The 21301-nt window shown below is 43.4% G+C and overlaps 1 protein-coding gene across 1 annotated transcript; it reads right to left on the reverse strand.

Annotated features, from left to right (window-relative positions):
• Window positions 1-15819: 15819 nt before the first annotated feature.
• On the reverse strand, window positions 15820-20854 carry LOC134166777 (2-oxoglutarate receptor 1-like). Its single transcript, XM_062624744.1, has 2 exons — window positions 20141-20854; window positions 15820-17437 (listed from the first exon to the last, which is right to left on the reverse strand). Exons 1-2 carry the CDS (start codon window positions 20174-20176, stop codon window positions 16391-16393), a joined length of 1083 nt encoding a protein of 360 aa, XP_062480728.1. The 5' UTR covers window positions 20177-20854; the 3' UTR covers window positions 15820-16390.
• Between the last annotated feature and the right edge of the window lie 447 nt (window positions 20855-21301).

Raw genomic sequence — 21301 nt, forward strand, 5'->3', positions numbered from 1 at the left:
CAATTATGTAGGTGATAGAGACTGTTAATGAAAACCTCTGGAAAGGAATATTTTACCTTAGGAAAATTGCATATATAATCTGGAATATAAACAGTGCTGCTGCCACTGCATCTGAGCAGAAGTAGTGTGATACAGTTCCAAAAATAGCCTGTATGGATCTGAGGTACTATTATGGTTAATATTAGTCCTCAAAGTGAATTGGTGCTCATCGACTGCAGGGCATAGAAGATAAAATCTTCTGCAGCCCTTAGATGATCACTGAACTTCAGAAGGTGAGTTACCCTGTAGGGAGTGGGGAGACAAAAGGCAGTGGGACAGTTTGCCTGCTCAAAACCAATGTATGCTCAGGTACTTCGGTAGAGCACTGACAAGACCATAAACTTGTGAATAAAAAACACTGCAGGAGCACCCAGCTTTGAAGTGGCCTTAAACACAGCAGCTGCACCAGTTAAAGGTTTCCCAGCAGACACTAAAAGCCAAACTAAACTCATCAGAGATGTGACAAGAGTTGTAATTGTTTAAGGTAATGGGGCATTTCCTGAAAATGAGCCAGCTCAGACTGAAAACAGAGAGGACCAATTTACTGCCTTGTTATTTTGGTTTTTTTTTCAATTCCAGACAAGCAGCCTTCTTGGCTCCCAGTAATGTGCCAGTACAGGATTCAGCAAAGGGTGCTGTTAATGTGGCCTCCAGCTTATAAGCAAGTTTTCAGTCATTGATATATACTATTGTGCTGCCATTGCTCTTGTAATTTGCTTGCAGAGTGCTGTGGCACCTGCCCTTTGCCTTAGGCCACTCTAATAAAGCTTTGTCTTCAGAAAGTGACTTATACCGTCACAGCCCTCTACACATGAATGCAATATACACACTCAAAGATGAGCCTTTCCATTCTCCAGATGCCATTTCTTCAGCCCTTAACTAATGCCTGGCTCTTGGCAGAAGGACACTGGGTCCCTTTGTTACTGCACTGGTCTCTGCAGTCCTGCTACCACCATCCCGATGCCACTTGCTCCCACCGGCATCCCTCTTCCCTCCCTGCCCAGATCCCACCTGCCAAAATTCTTCCTCTGCTTTGGAAATTAACCTTTCCCAGTGGGACTGCAGCGAAGGGGGCCACAAGGAGGAGATGAAAGGGAGCTCAGCTATGTAAGATACACTTCATATTTTAAAAGCATCATTTTCCTCCCAACCTTATTTCTTTTAATGTTTTTCTTCACACAATCACTGAAGTTATAAACTGGTAAATTAGTTGTTTGCATTACCAGGGCTTGTTTCTGATAAGGTAAGGTAATTATCAGGTGGAATTTTACTATCATAAAGGAATAAGCAGGAATAATTATCAGTCAAAGTGAAATTAGGAGGTTGCTTGACCACAGTGACAAAATAGAACTAGAAACCCTCAAGGAAATGCTCAGCAAATCACCACTTGACTGCAAATATCTTGTATTTTTGGGGGCAGCCTCTTGCTTTCCGGAAGAAAGCTAAGCAAACAGAGAAGGTGTTCAGGCTCCTCATCCCAAATTATTCCTATTCCATCCTTCCTGGAGAGAAACCCCTCTATAAGCGTGGCAGCACATAGGCAGCTCCCTCTGCACTCCCCTTTGCTAAGGCTGCTCTGCCAGCCTCACCCAGAGATTCATGTAGCTTCTCTGTTTTTGAAAAAGTCTTGTGCTCTTTAAATGATGCTTAAATGCTAAGTGTTATTATCCTCAGGCAATTATATGGCTCTCCAACTATTCAGATTGGGTGGAGGCACAGACAGTTGAAACAGCCTTATAAGAGATAATTATGCAAACCGAGCCTGTGGAATTTATAAGTTTTTGTTTTTTTTTTTTAATTTAACCTTTCTCCTCTGGCTATTCCATGCTCATCTAAATCAAATATATGAAAAGGAGGGGCTCTTCCCTTCCCGGGCTTTCTCTTCCTTTGCTTTTCTATGCTACCTTGCACCAAGAGCTTCAGGGCTGCTCCTTATCTTTGGTCAGATCTTTTCCCTCTGAGGTTTGCAGGACTTGAACTAACACAGCATTGGGCTTACCCGTCACACCTGGGTCAACTAGGGATCTCTGCTGTATGCTGATATATCATCTTTGTCTCCACCAGGACACAAGTTTCTGTTAAAACATCAGCACTTCATTAAATGTGAGTGTCATTCTGTCATTTTGAAGACAAAGCAGTGGACTGACTGCATTGGCTTATGTAGTCCAAATGCAAAAACTATCAAGCATTGGAAAATTAGAGTCACATAATGCAGAAAGTAACATTTTGCCGCCATCTGCAGTGGAACTGGCTTCTGCTGGAGCAGTACCTTTGAATAGGATATTCAATAGTAAACATTAAGTCTAGTATTTACTAGGCAAATACCTAGTAAAGCAAAAGCTAAGGGCAGGCATTTCACTCCCTCTGATATGTGGATAGACTCCACAACTCGTTAAAGTTGTAAAGTAGGTATGCTTTTTATTCAGCGCTGAGACGCATGGGGATAATTCCTCAAAGTCGTGCGTGCCACAGTGTTGTTTCCCTCTACATTTATTCTCTAAAGTTATATATATTCATAAGGTTGCACAATACGCCTATACATATTCATGTCCTATCCCCGTTTCATATTATAATGAGTTAGAAGGTCCTTTGCGCCTGCGCAGTGCCCCCTCTGGTCATGGGCAGGGGTCTCAAAATGAAGTAAATGAGTCTTCCTCCTGTGGGTAGGGGTCTTCAAGATGAAGTAAATGAGTCTTCCTCTTCTTGAACTTTTCACCTTTTAGTCTTCACCTATGGCCTTAGGGTTTGGTCGGTGTCCCAGCCATAAACCATCTGCTTCTCCCCCTTCAGGTGTCTGCTTTTCCTTATCAATAGCTTCTTATCAGTAGAACCAGTCTGCTTTTCCTTGTCAATAGAATCAGGTGTCTGCTTTTCCTTATCAATGGATAGTGCCTTTGTTCTAGGTACAGACAATACTTTTGTTTAAGCAAGCCAATTCCTCTAACCCCCCTGTACACCCCCCCTGTACATTGGTTAACCCTGTATCATCTCTACCCAAGCAGAGCGTTAGAAAACAGTTTACCTGGCTACCTTCACAAGCGAATGCTCTGTAAACCCAGGGTTACAGAACAATGATCTAGTGTCTTCCTGTCATTTCTCTCAGAGCTGGCACTCCCTATTCTAAATACTGTCAGTGTTTATCAAAGTTTGCAAAGTAGGGAAACAGGGAAGAAATCACGTAACCATAGGAGAGAAGATTGCACTTCTCAAGACTGTTAGAGGAAGCTCTGTGTGCTTAACCTCTGCTCTTTATTTTTTAAATGGGAATAGTTTAATAGCTGGTCAGATACAATGCCCTGCTTGTTCAGGCTGTTTGTGGTCAAGCCAGGTATTTTATCCACTACTCTGCATTTTGTCAACATACAAATTTCCTGCTGCTTATTGGCATGATTGATGGCCTGCAGCAGCCTGAGGAGGGAATTGCTAACCAGGCTTTTGCATCAGATTTTGCACACCATATTTTAAGGAGGTGTAAAGTGGTGCATTGCCACTGGATTTGGAGCCAAGTTAATCCACCCCAGCAGAATAGCTAATCCACTGGCTTTTGTGGGACCATCACTGCAACAAGCTGAGCACAGTCATCTCCCTGCTCTGAGGGATTATTTCAGTGCACACAGTGAGATGCTTGTCTCTCCTGAAATCCTCTGTCATGATTCAAAGGGGGGTTGCCCACAACATTGCAGGAGGTGGGGTAGAAGGAAACTCCACAGGATGTGCATCTCCTGCCCCAGACACAGTCATATCCATGGCAGTCCCAGCAGATGCTTTTCCAACTTCTTCTAAAACTTTTTCCCTACCAAACTACTCTTCTTCTACATGCTGCCGCATGTCCAACATCTTCCCATCTACTCCTAGCCAGGGGCATTCTGTTTTTTGGATACAGGTCACCTGTGTGACCATCATCTTTCCTTCAGTGGTGCTTCTCCTAGATGGAACAGCTCTCAGTTAAACAAGCTTTTCTTTCTTGTTTTTGTTTTTCCCTGAACCTCTGTTCCGCTCCCTGTCCAGCAGGTCCCCCTCCTTGAAGTGCAGTGTCAGAGACACGTTACCAAAGCAGAAGGGTTACTCATCCTGCCTGGCAGTCTGTGCTCTTATTTCTATGTCCCATTCTACTGTTTGCCCTTTTCACAACAGCACAACATATTTGACTGATGTTCAGCTTGTGATCTGTGTAGCTCTTTCATTCTTTACTGCAGTACTGCTGCCAAAACACATAGTCCAGATTTGTGGGGTTTTGATTACTTTCCTACATACATAAATTTTGCATTTGTGCTCATTGTATTGCATCCTGGGTTTTTTTCAGAACATTTCTCCAATTCCTGTAAATTGCTTTGAATCTAATGCTGTCTGCCAGCATGCGGGCAGTCCCCCCGCTTGTCATTTACATGCTTAAAGGGTATACTTTCTACTCCATTGCCCAAATCACTATTGAATATAATAAGGGTGATCTCACTGCATAATCTGGACTTGGATGGAAATTTTTGTCATGCTAAACATCTTAGAGCTGGGCCTTGAACTTCTCTCCTAGAAACTCCCATCAGTATTATCTGTGCCTGGAGTAGCAGCTCAGCCACCACCTCCACAAGCAACGGTGTTTGTGCAAAATCTGAAGAAAGAAGCAAAATACCAAATTTTGTGACTCTAGTGTCCCCCTCCCAAAGCATTCCAGAGAGAAACATCACAAGAAAGGAGCTGGATGATGCTGCACCGTCCCGATCGATGATTCAGCAGCCCTTTATATCCCGCCATCACCATCTTCCCTGTTCTCCATGTGGGACTGCTTGGCTAGCTGCGTAGCTAGCCTACGTGTGGTCTGCTTGGTTTGTATCAACATTTTTGATAGATTCAAGGCATTCATATGAAGCATTTTGATTCCATTGATTCAGCAATTAGCATTCTGTCAGAGATTTCTTGATTAGCTGAAATCAGCATGTCTGATTTCTTCCCAAATAAACCGAGTACAGAGAAGTCAGGCATAATTCAGGGAGGAAATTAATCTCTTTCATCTTGGGTAGGGCAATTTTTCTTAATTCTCTCCCTCAAGTGTTGGTAACAGATAACCCTCAGGATTAACACAGCAGCAACTGGATTAAGCTGAAGTCTCCAGCACAGCAAGGGTAACTTGCTGATATTTTTGCTAAGTGGCAGTAAACTATCATGTGTGCCAGGGTAGAGGACAAACATAGAATCATTTATGTTGGAAAAGGCATTTAAGATTATGGAGTCCACAGCCTTTCCCTCATTCACTAAGCAGGTCACTTTGTCATAGGAGATCAGGTCTGTCTAGCAGGAGCTGCCTCTCCTAAACCCATGCTGTGACTGATCACCTGGTTGTTCTGTACATGTCCTATGATGGCACTCAAGATGATCTCCTCCATAACCTTCCCCAGCACTGACGTCAGGCTAACAAACCTAGAGTTCCTTGGATCCTCCTTCCAGCCCTTCTGTAAATGGGCATGACATTTGCCAACTTAAAGTCAGCTGGGACCTCCCTGGTTAGCCAGAACTTCTGGTAAGTGATGGGAAGTGGCTTGGTGAGCACTTCCACCTGATCCCTCAGTATCATTTGCTGGATCCTATATGGCCCCATAGACTTGTGTGTGTCTAGGTGGTGTAGCAGGTCACTGACCACTTCCCCTGGGATTATGGTGGCTCCATTCTGCTCCTTATCCCTGTCTTCCAGTTTAGGGGGCTGGGTACCCAGAGAAAAACTCATCTGACTATGAAAGACTGAAGCAATGAAGGCAGTAAGTACTTCAGCCTTTCCCTCATCCTTTCTCACTATGTTTCCCCCAGCATTCAATAATGGATGGAGATTCTCCTTAGGCCTCCTTCTGTTGCTAATGTATTTACAGAAACATTTTTAGGTCTTTTGTAGCAGTAGCCAAATTAAGTTCTAGCTGCTCTTTGGCCCTTCTAGTTTTCTCCCGTGCATAACCTCACAACATCCTTGTAGTTCACCTAAGTTGCCAGCCCCTTCTTCCAAGGATAATTATTTGTTTTTTCCTGAGTTCCAGCCAAAGCTCTCTGTTCCATCAAGTCAGTCTTCTTCCCTGCTGGCTCATCTTTCAGCACATGCGGACAGCCTCGCCCTGCACCTTTAAGATTGCCTTCTTGAAGAATGTCCAACCTTTCTGGAGTGCTTTGCCCTTCAGGACTCCCTCCCAAGGGGACTATGTCAACCAGGCTCCTAAACAGGCCAAAGTCTGCCCTTGGAAGTCCAGGGTAGCAGTTCTGCTGAACCCCCCTCCATACTTCTCAAAGAATCAAAAATGCTATCAAAAGATTCTCTACCAGAAAGGGATGTGCAAGTAATAGAAAGAGGGGTTCAGCAATGATATAGTTTATTCTTTCTTTGAAGACCTGGTTCAGAAGTTGCTTAGTATGGTATTTCACCCTCTGGTATCTCCACCTCATCCTCCTTGGGAGCCTTTCTGGTTTAAGGTTGTAACAGGTGTTGATGAGATGATGCATTTCATGGACCCCAGAAAGGCAGCAACAAGGAGGAGTTACTGTACACCTGAAGCCAGGGGTGTGGTTTAAAATTTCTTAAACTGATGGAATGACATCCAGTTTCTCCAAAGACCTCAAAAGTAAATAGGTAAGAGGGTCCTAGAATAAAGGTCATGTCTCTATATTTAAATACCTTTAGTTCATGCAAGAATGGTTTTCTTTGCACAAAATTTAACGTCAACTGCCCCCCTGAGGCAACTAATTGATGAAAGAGCACAGCTGCTGAGATCCATCTGTTCCTTACCAAATCCAGCTTTTTGAATCCCTGGAAAAGAGATTTTCTACTTTTCACCTGCTGTCAAAGACTTTTGGATAACAATAACTCTTTCTTTAATCAAATACTACTTTTTTATTTATTATTTTTTCAGATTGATGAAATCAGGAGATTTTGCATGAGATCTACATCACTTGAAACATTTCTCCTAGTTACCATGGCAAGGGCAGGTGGTAAAGGTATTGATAGCTACAGGGTGGAGAAATAGTCTAGTAGACACCAAATGCAGCCCTGCACCAAATTCCAGGTACTTTTCCTTAGCCCATGTTAATGTTCAGATAGAGGTACCATTCACACCTTACAGTACAAGTCAGAGAATATATAATTTAACATCATTTGTTGTGGCTGTACTTCAGGACTGATGCTTATTCCTTCAGTCCCAATATTGTGCTGTGAAAATCCCTTTGCAATGGATTCACATGCTTTAATGCAGTGAAAACACATGCTACTGCCTGAAGGGCTCCTCTCTTTGGCTCATTAAGGGCCACAAACATAATCCTTCTCTGGGCACACCTCCTATTTAGCTTTTGATGTGACAGCTGTGGAGACTACTGCCTGTAGTGCCATGTCTCACTCAGTTTCATTGACTCACTTGATTGGAGAGAGAGTCATTACCACCCACAAGCCCATGTGGGACCAGCAGATGGGACCCATCCAGAGCAGAAGAGCGTTGCCTCTTTTCCAAATCCCACCTCTATTTAGCGGGGAAGCGAGAGATCATAGAGCTTGTGGTAGCAAACATTGCCATACTGGTCTTCCAAAATGGAATTAATTCAGCCTTTAATTATCCTAGCTGTGGGAGGTGTCCTAGCCACAGGAATGCAGCTGGGAGCCCTGCTTCTTTGACGGGCCTTTGATTCTTACCTCTGTCAGCACAAACAAGTTACATTTAAGAAGATTGAACCACATCCTTGCTCAGCATTCAAAAATGGCATTTAGCTTGCACAGGTGATGCTTCTGGGTCCTAGGCCATCTTTGTAGATCTGGGACTAGGTTAAGAAATAAACTCTGAATTGCTTTGGCTTCCCTAGCATTGGGTTTATTGAGCCAGTGTGAAAGCCTGCCTTGGAGAATTCTGATATATGATGAGAAAATCTTTTCCCTGTGCCTTATCTGCAATGTGGGGAGCAGCCTGAGACAGTCAGGCTGACCTGGAGAAGGATGTGCTCTTTCAGGGAAGAAGAGGAAGACATGTTTAGTCTGGAGAACAGAAGGTTCGGGAAGACATTATCACTCTCTACAGCTACCTGAAAGGAGGTTGTAGTGAGGTGGGGGTCAGTATCTTCTCCCAAGTAACAAATGATGGGACAAGAGATAATGGCCTCAAACAGCACCAAAGGAGGTTTAGATTGGGTATTAGGAAAAATCTCTTCACAGAGAGGGTGCTCAGGCATTGGAACAGGCTGCCCAGGGCAGTGGTGGAATCACCATTCCTGCAAGTGTTTAAAAACTGTGTAGATGAGGCCCTCAGTGACATGATTTAGTGCTGGATTTGGCAGTCATTTGGTAGTGGTTGGACTTGATGATCTGAAAGGACTTTCCATCCTAGTTGATTCTGTGATTCTATGATTCTACGATTCTACGTTGGTGCCTATAGCCATACTTTCTACTCCTGCATCAAGGTTCAGAGAAACCTGTCTGCATTTCAGCAAGAAGAAAATGCAAACCATTATTTCCTGCAACAGTAGAGTGGTCAATAATAAAACAGAGATAAAAACACCATTCAATGTTTCATTGGTCAGAAGAGGATGAATTCACTGTTGCCCAAAAGTGGATAAACTCTAATTCCCTATATTTGTCCTTTCTAACTGTTTAATATACTTAATTGGCTTTTATTACTCTAAGATAACATCCACAGGGGCAAGATTAGCTGTGTTTAATTTACGATTTATATGTTTATAACCACATAGTCTCTCTAGCTGTTTTTTGATTTAAAAGTATAAACCAGGTATTGTATTTCTTTAGAGAAAGTTGGATCAGTGCTCCCACCTTGCTCTCGCAGATGGTATGAGCATCATTTTGTTCATTTTCCTACTCCCTGCTGCTTCTGCAGCGCAGACTTCCTCTTCCAAACCAGACACTGCTTTCCAGCATACTTAACCGCTTTTCCAGGATGATACTTTATAGGAAGAGTTTTGTCTGCCCTCTAGTGGGAATTTGAATTATAGCATCTGCAGAGTCCAGCTGCGGGAGTACGGAAGCTGGAGCCCCTCGGGCACAGCCTGAAATTACTGCAGGATTACTATGGTATTTCCAGCAAAAGATGCCTTATTCCTGTCCTTACCCTTCTTTAGTGAGACTCAGGTTTACATTTTGGGAAAAAGGATGTGGGCTATGTTGCTAGGATTTTGTTCTGGTAGAGGGACAGGTTTAGATTTTCACTGCTGTTTGTTGGCCAAATATTTAGCTCTGATAAGTAACTATGGCTGTATTAATCATGCTGAGTCAAAGTGAGGATGGAAATTTAGCAGTTGTATAATAAATCTGCATCTGTGAGTCTGTGATCTTCACTCCATTAGCTTTTCTGCCACTAGAAGAAAAGTGCTACATCAACATCTGAAGGCAAAACAGGGGCTGCTGGATCTGAGTTAGGGTGTACTGGGAATGGGTCTGGCCCCATCTCTGAGGCATGCTAGCTGAACCCATATGCACTCCCAGCATCTTCATATGTACGTGGTGAGGAGTTGTACTTACCCCTTGTGAAGGCAACTCGCTATATATTGAACCTATTTCTGACATTTGCACCCCATGGAGGGTAACTTCCCAATGTGTGGTATGATGCACACCTTTCAGCCTGAAAGATTACCCTGTATGCTGTTAATATTTCTTGTTAACCTGCAAATTAACAAATACTTGATACAGACCTCTAAAGGGAATGAATACAGCTAACTACTGGCTTTCGGCTGAGATCACACGCAGAGGTAGCCAAATAGCTGGTGATAAAGATCTGGTCCCCCAAAACCTTCTCAGCAGGAAAACAGAAGTGCTCCTTTCACAGATGCAGGGTACAGCACCGGGGATGAACCAGGGCTGAGTAGCGCAGACACTGCTCTAACTCAGCTTTTATTACTGAAGTGCCACAACTGAGCAATCAAGACTCCCTTGAAAACCTTACCCTAAGCCTAAAATGCACTTTGTAAAAGCTCTGGGGCTGGAAACTGATCTCTTCCCTGCTTGGCTGCTAATTTGCTTTGTGACCAGAGGCAAGTCACTTAACTCCACTGTGCCTCAGTTTCATCACCTGTAAAATAGGGGTGATATATAAATATCTCAGAGCAGCTTACTAGCAGAAAGGTAAATGTGAGGGAACTGCTGTAGGCAGGTGCTGTTGCCTTGTCTGCAAAGATAACTTCCCGTTCATAAAAAGCATCCTGAAGCAAATGGAAAAGGGAATTTTCAAAAAGATTTATTGCTGGAAAGTGTTGCACAATGCATTTGTATGCCAGTGTATGCTAGCTCTTCTTCATTATTGCTGAGGCCGTAAGTGATTGGGCCAGCCTGGCTCTTTCAGTAGAAAATTGTTCCTTTGGGATTATTTGGGGCTGGAAATAAATCCCCCCATAATGCTTCCCTGCTTTGTGCCAAGTCACCTCCTTTTTGCCCATCTTAACTATAACAAGAACAGAGCAGGAGGTTTTACCTTGGATGCCCTTTGAGGCACCTCAAGGAAGGTGTTTTCTAGCCCTCTCAGCTGCAGGTCTGGGGCATCACTTTGCACAGTGGCCGGCACCATGAAGGTCCTTGAAAGGTGAAGGAGAGATCTGAGAATATCACAGGGTAATTTGTGGTAATAGCAAAAAACCTTGCCACAGATCCACTGACCAGAATACGGATTCCACCAGACACATTGAAATTGTCTTGAAAGTGCCCTAGGATGCACCCAGCTAGCTCGTGCTGACTGGGGTTAACAGGAACCGTAGGGATTTTAGCAGAACCATGAGAAGGGACAGAATGAATTTTCTTACAGTTTTTCAGAAAAAGCTGATGGGTCTTGAGGAACAGGCTGGATGCAGTGAAGCGAGAGGGAAGGACTGAGCAACCTGGTATCAGGTTTGCTAGATTGGATAGCAGGGAGCATGCTAGAAATGCAACCATGTTTAAATGAAAACTCACAAAGGAAAATATCTCCAGGTACTAGATCTTCTACCTGACTTTTTGGGATTCAGTGTGGCATTGTCTGTCTATGCACAAAGTTGTATTTCTTTCTTCTTCACCTTATCTTCTTTCACTATTTTACGAAGTAAAAGGAAATTCATAATGTAATCTGGAAAACACATCTTTCCACAACAAAATCTCAGAACTTTTCTTTCTTTGTAAGAGTGGAGAGCATCACCAGTACTGTAGCTTCAGGGCAATCACTCTCAGGACAAATCTTTCTGATTTGGTTTAGAAATCAGTGATATCAACCATTTTTGGGAGCAAAGAAACTGAAGAAAGATTTTAGAAGATAAAATACCTTCCAATTCAAATGCCTTTTAAGGCTCTAGCAATGATGAATCAAACATACTCCACATTAAACTTGCCTGCAGCAAATAATTTTCCCTCTGTGTGCTTTAAAAAACAAGCATTTCAGCTTTAAATTTTATTTTGGAAAGACATGTAGCTCAGTGGTTACCAACTTCACTTTGTCTGCTTCTGAGCCCCAAAACACAGCTCTGATTAAAAGCAGGGATGTATTTTTTTCTCCTACTTTAGGAGGCATCCAACTCACTTTGCTCTGCACTGCAGCAGCTTGTAGGCCAGGGCATCAATTCAGCAAAACACTATAGTCAAAAGTCCTTCTCTTTTCCAGTCACTATTCAGAAAACAGGCCTTGAAATATATTTTCTTTCAGGTAAACATCTTTTTTTTTCCCTCCTAGGCTTAATTATGTGTCCTTTACATTGAAGTGGCATCAACTGGCACCTTTGAATGCCTCTACTGTCACAAAACATAAGGAAGATTCAAGGGAACACACAAAGTATTTTCCTTTACATCTCTTTTCCTTTTCTGCTAGCAGGGAAAAGCAAATACAGTTTGGAGCTGGTAGGAGTTGAATAGCGGTGTGTTAATTTGTTTTTTTTTCTGCTTTAAAATTTAGTTTCACTCAACCATTTTTTTCAGGATAGAAAATAGACAGATGGAAGCAGTCATTCAAAGTTTATTCTGTTTGCTTAGCCTTATCAGCAAAATGGCAGCATCAATCTGAGGTCTAAATGACTCAGTAGTGAGTCTGGCAATACCCTCTACTTCATGTGGTGGATCACTACTGTAGTTACACTGTCCAGCTAAAGCAGCAGCATTCCAACTGTGCATACCATTACATTTGGATATAATTGCAGCCTTGTCTCACATCAATATCGAACACAGAACTTGTAAGAGTATCTCAAGCTATTTTAGCCTTTCTTTCTACTAACTGTTTACCAAGCTATTCATTTGGATGCTACATGCAGCCTCTTTCACACTCACTTCTTAGGTCTTCAGTATGACACATAATCACTTGAAAGACAGCTAGATGCAGCCAGATTAGGACAGATTTTGTGCAATGTTTTTGATGCAGAACATTACAGTCAGTCTTTTTGCTTTCTGGGAGGTTTTGAGTACAAGGAAGGCCTTTTACTTTCACTGCATGATTTAGGGAGAAAAGAAAGAAAATTGCTGCTTGCCTTCCCAGACAATTAAGGGTAGAAAATAGCTCTGCTGCAATCTGTAGCAGTACATGAGTCACTATGAAGAATAAGTTTTGACATGACTGCAAAATTTCAACTTTAGTATCAGCAGGGTCGACAACCCTCAAGAGGTTTACCTTGAAAAGTTATTCTCTTGGTCCCTCTATGGTCACAGGCAGAGAGTAGCTTGCTGGTGGGTACTTGAGTCAACATGACTGTCTTTGCAGACAAACCTACCAGAGACTTTTGACAGAAGCTTGGTTACTGGAGTATAACCATGCTGTGAATTAACCTGCAATAGTGTAGTAATTTATGTAGCTGTGTTGTCACACTGTGTACAGAGCTTGGAAAGAGTCTCCTGTTTACTGCAATTGAAGCACTTATCCTTGTTTCAGCAGTAAACTGAACAGTTGCTAAAAATAGAAGCTATCGAGCTTCACAGTAAGCAAAAGGAATGAGTTGCATGAGATAATGATCTCTTAGTCCTGCAGAGAACCCGAGCAGACCTTGAGTGCTTCAAAATGCCTGCATTGAGGTTGACCTTTTCTCCTTCTCCAGAGCCAGGCATGCTACTGGAAGATGTGACTGCCCTTCTGGAGGTTTTTGCCCCACCAGCAAACAATGGCTCCCAAGAGCACCCCCTAATCTACTTCAGCACTTTAAAATCAGCTAATTTAGCCCAAACTGAACAAACAGAGGTGGTGGATGAGAAGGTGAGACAGAAAAAAGGCAACCAAAGAACACCTATGTTAAGGAAAGACAGGAGGAGGAGGCAAAAAGTCCCCCTTCTCCCTGTCACTGAAACTGTGGGACTGTCACTCTTGCTGTTAGAGAGGAAAAGCTTTGAACACTTCCATTTCACACTTTTTACCCTTAGCTGCTCCATTTTATATTGTATGTGTAGTTGTATTGAAGAGCTTCTGCTCATGCGTGGTAAGCTGGGCTCAGGGTTGAGAAGGAAATGCTTCTGAGAGCAAGAATTAAAAATGCTCTGAGAGAGGAAAAACATAATTTTTTTTCCACTCCTTCAGGTGTGTACGTGTAAGTGGTAAGACACATCTTGTGCTTTTACTTATGTAGAAAAGGAAAAGAATTTGTGTGGTGCATTTGTACTTTTTGCCCATGTTGGAGAGTTGTCGATGAGTCTGTATCAGAAAAGATTTATTTCATGTGAATTGTCTTGTGCGTTTGTGTAACTTGTTGATTTGAATCAACCATGCGTATGTGAAACCAGGTAGCTTGACCATGGTTGATCACCATCTAGTGGCCATCGGTAAAATTCCTACTTTGGCAGCAGTGGAGAAAAGGACAATCTAAAGTAGAAAACATGTCAAAAGGCCTGTGGCACTGCTTCTCAAAGATGTATCTGATGATTGGTCTTTACCAAATAAAGTGTTTTAAATACCCCAAAAGCATGTTAAACACTATGCTGCCATCGTTTGTCCTACTTAAGTGCCTGTGTACACTGAGCACAGTGCTAACCAGCGGAAGGTGCTTGCCAAAGGCTCCCAAGACCTGTAGCAGTATGGCAGGATGAGCCCTGGTGCCAGTGATGCTTCCAGCTTGTTTTACTATCACCAGTGTTGCCGACCATGTATGCCTAATTGCAGAGCCTCATGGCCAAAAGGGACCTCCAGAGGCCAGGCAGGCTTGTGTCCCTCTTGCTCAGTGTCTGGCTAGCCTGCTTCCAGAGACATGCGGCAGTGGAGACGCTTCTTGTCTTTACCAGGGCGTCATCACCTGTCCTGAGAGAAAGTCCTTCCTGACATCCACCCTTGAGGGGTCTGAATGCTATTTGGTTTTCTGTCTAGTTCCTTCCCCTTGAGACGTTTCACTGAGTGCTGTTGTCACACTCCTCTCTTCTGTGTCTTTCCCGATGGGCAATCTCCAAGGCTGGACACAGTTCTCCAACTGGGAGAGTAACAACACTGCAAAGGGTGTAAGGGCTGCTGCACAAATCTTACACATTATATTCTTACTCATACATCACAGCATTGCATCTGCAGTTTTCACCATAGCAGAAACTGTCAGCTCACTGGAACTGTCAGCTCCTCTCCAGCCTGTGATTCACAGTAACTGCAGTTCTTTATCTGCTGAACTGCTTCCTAAGTAGGTTTTTCTTTTCTCCTTTTGTGTTTGCACAGTTCATTACTCCTACTTAAACACAGAACTTTGCACCTGTCACTGTCTAATAGCATCCTGTGTTTTTTTGAGACCGTACTTGCAATTTGTCAACTTAATTTTATCCTCTCAGCTTCATGTCATCTGGAAATATAATAACCAGACTTTATTTCATTTTCCAATTTGTTAATGAAAACATTGAATATTGCCAAATGCAGGGCACACTGGTGAAATCCCAGCTCAGTGACTCCCCCTACTCTGACAGTAAATCATCTCCACTCTGAGCACCAGCAAAAATAGTTTCTTCCAGACTGTTTCCTTAGCATGTCATCTCAGACAGTGTCAAAACTTCTTCTGGAGTTCATGTACAAGCCTGTTAATTTGTTGTAGTAGGAAATCAGAATGATCTGGCATCATATGTAGCTGATAGATCCATACTGTCTGGTACTCATCTGTATTCATCTTCTATAGACTTATAATCTGATTGTCTGTTTCAGTATTTTTCTGAGATGTACATTAATGTGCCTGTTGATTTATTGTTCCTCCATTTTTTGCATATATATATATATATACACACTTATATATACATAAATATATATCATAGAATCCTACAATCATAGAATGGTTTGGGTTGGAAGGGACCTTGAAGATCATCTAATTCCACCCCCCCTGCCATAGGCAGGGACACCTTCCACTACACCTGGTTCCTTAAAACCCCATCCAACCTGGTCTTGAACACTTCCAAGGACAGAACAGCTACAACTTCTCTGGGCAACTTGTTCCAGTGCCTCACCACCCACATCGTGAAGAGTTTTTTCCTTATGTCCAGTCTAAACCTACCCTCTTTCATCTTAAATCCATTCCCCCCCTCCCCGTCCCCCCCGTCCCATCTCTACATGCCTTTGTAAAAAAGTCCCTCTCCAGATATCTTGTAGGCACCTTTAGGTACTGGAAGCTTCTCTAAGGTCTCCCCGGAGCCTTCTCTTCTCCATGCTGAACAAGACCAACTTTCCCTGTGTGTCTTCATAGGAAAGGTGCTCCAGCACTCTGAGCATCTTTGTGGCCTCCTCTGGACTCACTACAACAGGTCCGTGTCCCTCTTGTGTTGGGGGCTCCGGAGCTTAATGCAGTACTGCAGGTGGGGTCTCATGAGAACAGGGTAGAGTATATACATATGGAGAGAGAGAAAGAGGATATATGTATCTATACCTTCTTGTATCACCATGTATGTTCTCCTCTGGTACTCTTCTCATCCTCCCCTAGGCCAGCTCTGAAGTTTCACCATTCAGTTCCTTAGTGCCCTATGCTGAAGTTCATCAGGTCCATCTAATTTGAAAAGTGATGATTTATCTAGGTGCCTTCTAGGTAATTCAGGGTTTCAGCAACCGTGACAGTATCTGCTGTGTTTTGCTCTGGCTATAATAAACAAAGCAGTACATCAGTGACAACAATGAAATCAATGGAAGTTGTTCTCATGTCCGTACTAACCTCTCCATGTTTCTGTAAGCAAATGCAAAGCCTGGAGTGAGAGCACCCTTTGTTTCCCAGATTATTTTGGAAACAGTCGGGCTGGTTGGTTTTAGATTTCATCTTCAAGGTGGCTTACTAATCTTTTCACTCCTCTTTCTTTGGTTGCTAATAGAGGTATATATAAACCTGCTCCCTAGACAGCTTTTGGAGAAGTGTGCTACAGCAGGGAGAGGAAGCCAGTTGCAATTCTTGCTACCATATCAACACACCTGCCTTTCCAGGACCTTACAGCACCAAAGCCTGGGATTTTCTTCAAGGGATTATCTCATAACTTTAATGTAATTTCTGACTTGGTCAGGTAGTTGTTGCTCCTGGTCTGCTGGATGTATTTGTTCCACTTACACCTTGAAAGAGAGAGCATGGCCTGTTGGAAGTTACCTCCAATCACAACATAAAGCAGGAGGTTTCCACATGTGTTCAGTGCAGCCAGTGGCCGGGAGATGATATAAGCAGAGTGGATTTGTTTTTCCGTGTGACAGCTGAATGGACACAACCGTAGTTCAACCCGAGCCACACGAAAGATGTGGAAGGGGAGGAAGCACACGTAGAAGACCACCAAGAGGACAATGGCAAGTCTGCGAGCCTTTAGTTTGTAGCAAGCCCGTGTGTGGGGCCCAGTAACCAAGGTGTAAATAATGGGCACATAGCACAAAGTCACAGTCAGCAAGGGCAAGAAGAAGCCCAGGCTGGTCAGCAGCCAGATATACCACCTGATTGTGCCCAGGTTTTCAGAGCTGGTAAGGTCAAGGCATAAGGATCTGTTTTGTTCCTCTTTTGAAGAGATTAAGAAGTTGATGGGGATGACAACTGCCAGTGAGATCACCCAAATGGCTGCACAAGCCACCGCTGTCCACCGCTTCTTCTGGATGTGGAAGAACTTCATAGGGTGGACAATCACCACATAGCGGAGGACACTGGAACAGGTAAGGAAGAGGATGCTGCTGTACAAATTGAAGTGGAAGCCAAAGCGGATGAACCTGCACATGAAGTTACCAAAGATCCAGTGCTCCCCGTTGGCATAGTAGTGTATCAGGAAGGGCAGGCTGGTGAGGTAAAGCAGGTCTGTGAATGCAAGGTTCAGTATGATTATGGTGCTGCTCTTCCAAGGTCTCATCTTGAAGCTGTAAAAACAAATTGCAATGACGTTTCCTGGGAAGCCCACCAGGAAGATAATGCTGTACATAATGGGGAGGTACAAAGTCTTCAGACCAACTTGCAAGTCAGTGCAGTTGAGAAAATCACCTTCAGTGTGCTGCCAGGTGGTGGGGTTGGCTAAGTTGTCATTAGTTGCGTTCATGTTTTTCCCTTGGTGCTTAAGAGAGAGAAAAATGTTTAGTGTTCTCTGGCAGATAAGACCTTCTCATAGGTCATTAAAAACAACTAATAACCAGATCTTTTCTTTTAACTTCCCATTAGTGCCACTATTAAAGTCCTTTTATTGAATAAGAAAAGGCTTCGCTGCTTTGATAGGAATTGATCCTGATCTAGAGGCCTTTTATCAAATCTAGGTAGAAATAGGTACAAATTTATTTTAAAATGCATATTTTCAGGGAAGGGTCTGCACAGACACAGTGAAGTTGTAATATAAGGGATTCCCAGCCCTACAGTGTGTGATGTGTGCCCCCTGAAAGTTCACTTTCTGCTCTCATAAGGAGTCAACATAGTCATGTTGTGCTACTGACCAAAAGTATAGAGAGGAATGTCCAGAACGTAACTCTCCATGGAAGTTACTTGCAGCCTTCTCAGTTAAGTGGAAAACAAGTCAGATATTGAAATGTTTTCATATTCTTTTTGATACTGGAGTCGGTTAACATTTTTCTCCCTGCTCCTTGGAAACAACTGATAGAGGAATACTTCATTCTTTTAGTTCACTAACAAGATTGATGCTGCAAAGAAATAGGTTATTTTTAGGCTTGTCATTAGCTACTATGTAAATTTCTCACCCTGTAAAATGGTGGTTTGCATTGACATTAGTCTTAGATAGAATTTTTCTGAAAGATGAGAATAAGTGCATTCAACTTTACAAAGCAGCCAGTTGCATGCTTTAATATGGAAGTTGAGCAGGATTCAAGGGAAGTAAAGGTAGCCCAGTATATAGTCTCTACAACAGAAAATATGGGGCCACTGAAGCACATGGCAAAAAAACACTAACATGGCATGCAGTGCATGCGTTTGTGTGAATGCCGCCTTTCTTTTTTAAAGTGGAGCAAACGTTTTGATGGAAAAAAATGAGTAAGTATCTGGCGCATTTTTTTTCCATAGGAATGTAACTTCTCACAGGATGGTTCCCGTCCTCAAATTACTGTAACCTGGATCTGTTAAAATGGATCCTACTGAATCACCGCTTCTATTTCCTGTTCTACTCTGAATTTTCTTGATATAGCTTCTACCCTCACTCACTTGTGGGATTACACAGAGACAGGTTGCAGGATTTGAATTCAGATTTGTGTAGAACATTTGGTTCAAACATATTTAAAATGCTTTGAAACCTGAAGCTGGAGCTTGAGGAGAAGCATGCCAAACACCGGCATTTGTTTTTAAAGAGCAAAACAGCTTCAAACCTCTTTTCATGGCTGGGGATGGTGCAGGGGATGGCTTGAGTAAATCCAGTGGCTATAATTCAGTAAAGAGGTAATACAGTGGTACCATGGTATCCCCAAAGAAACTTGAAGCATCTGGTGTGGCTAATGGTTAACCCAGCTAACAGCAAAGGCCCCATCCTGCCATATCAGGTTATAGCTTGCTGTCTGACTCTGGAAGCACCAGGGCTGTGCACGCCTCAGTATTTACAGTGCATAGCTATTAAGAAAGCATGGCTGGGTGCTGCTCCCCCCATCACTTCCTTTGTGGTTCTGTAGGGCTGTTGTCAGCTTTTATTCCACCAATCAGTGTGCTGCTGCAGCAAAGCTATAGGGGCTGGAGAGCAAATACCTATGATGATGGAAGAGTGTGGCAGTGGCACTCAGCTGCTGCAGTTCCTGTAGAAAGACACATGCTATCAGGTGCTTTCAGAGCCATCTCCTTTGCTATGGGTGAGGTTAGGGCTGTATCTGGGTCAAGGAACTCACTCACAGGCCAGGGCACCCCACAGGCCCTGCACTGGGAAGTGGGGCCAAATACTGTAAGAAAAGCACAGGGGTGTGGGTTCTTGGTTCTGCACTGCCCTAAGATTGCATACAACCTAACAGGTTACCACAGGGACTAAAGAAAGGAGACAACAAGTCTTTGCTGTTTGCTTATTATTCTGCTGTCTAAATTACAAATAGAATTTAGAAGAAACTTAAATCTAATTAAGGCAGAGTTTGTACTGTGGCAGATTTTATCACACTAAGTAATTGGACATAATGGGACTTCTGCAGCCCAAGCTGAGGGTAAATGATATATGCTGTAGACACATAATGAACTTTAAATAAATTATCCAAGAGCAGAACTCGTAATAAAAGGGAACTAGCATATTGAAATAGAAACCCTCTTGCAGTCTTAATGGTGGAGTCACTGCTCTATTACATGGTATTCTTTACTGTAACCAATTGATTGGACTCACTTTAAAAAATGTTGTGATTCCATGTCTTTAATTGCAGTCACGTATAAGGGAAATTTGTCTGCTCCTGCATTGTGATAATTTAATTAGAGCCTGCTGGAAATAAAAGCCAAATGGCTGCAGCCATGGCAAAGTAACCTAATGCCTGTAATTGGACCATATTTCACACAGATGTGTTGCTGAATAAATTAAATAGGTTTGGCTCACAGTGTTCGACTCTTCCGCTAGCTCAGATTTAAGAGACACAAATGATATATTCAGAGATGAAGATACGAGACCTGCTTCCCTTACCCTTTATAATTCAGGGATGTGTCTTCATGTGGAAAGAGTATGTGCATTTAACTTGAGTATTGAATGCATCCCAGATAAGTTTAATTTGTTCTATGCTTGCATCATCCTGTAACCCTTTGCTCATCTCTCTCCATTCTGCCCTGCCTCTAAGTTCACATCTTTAAATCAAAATATGCATTTTACCTGTAAATCTTTGGTGTTGTCTTCTTTCCTCTTCATAGCCTGTTCCTTACATACCCTACTCCAGCTGGCTGAGTTTGCTTTTAAATTCCACAGGTTTGTGCAGTGAGACTGTCTGGGAAAGCCATAGCAACCAGCCCAGGCTATCGAGCAGGCTGGGGAAATGCTCTGCCTCTGTTCCCAGGTCTCTGCCACGTGAATGCAGTGTGGGCTCCTTGGTGCTGAGCAAGAGCAGCTCTGACCCCTCTTGCCTACTTGCAGGCTGGCTGTTACGTCCCTCGTGGAGGGGCCGTGCTGGTGTCAGTTATCTTCCTGTCTGGCCTGTCACCTGCATGGGATGTGGGGACCTGCCCTATGTCACTTACAAAGTTGGTTGGGACTGCCTGTAACCAGAACTATTTGGCTGGAATGGTTTGTTACAGGTGCTTCCAGCCTTCAGTGAGAGAGGAAGGTCAGCAGCACTCAGGCAGGGATAAGCAGCACCACTGCAGTGCTCGCCTGAAGGAATATGTCCCTGAGTGCCAGCGCACACTATGGGAAAGGTGGAAGATGGGGAGAGAGGTGAGGAGTGAGCAGTGTTTTGAATTGGAAGAAACTGCACTGCAGAGGGCTTGGTGGGTGCTAGGAGCCGCAATCAACCACTTGCATCCCAAGGAGGGCAAAGGTACCCAAGAGCTCCAAACTGGGAGCTTGGTGGAATTGGCTGCCATTTCTGCAGGGAGGGACCTGATTCTGAGAAGAGCAAGAATTGCACAGTCAGGGCACAAGCAGGGTCTTGTGGCTGGGATAGTATCTACAACCATGTGCTTGTGAGGTCAACCTGGCTGGAGAAGTGCTTTCCTGGAGAGGGGAACGGGCTGATGCGCAAACTATCCTGACCATATTGCATGGGCAATACTAATTTCTCCTGAAGTGATTTGTACAGAGGTCAAAGGAATGAAGAAAATGCAGAATCATAGAATGGTTTGGGTGAGAAGGGAGCTTAAAGCTCATCCAGTTCCAACTCTCCTGCCGTGGGCAGGAACACCTTCCACTAGAGCAGGTTGCTCAAAGCCCTGTCTAACCTGGCCTTGAACACTGCCAGGGATGGGACATCCACAGCTTCTCTGGGCAAACTGTGCCAGTGCCTCACCACCCTCACAGTAAAGAACTTCTACCCAATAT

The sequence above is a fragment of the Pezoporus occidentalis genome, unplaced genomic scaffold (assembly GCF_034315485.1).
Source record: "Pezoporus occidentalis ecotype Australia unplaced genomic scaffold, CSIRO_AGI_Poc_V1 ctg27, whole genome shotgun sequence".
Classification (NCBI taxonomy): Eukaryota; Metazoa; Chordata; class Aves; order Psittaciformes; family Psittacidae; genus Pezoporus; species Pezoporus occidentalis.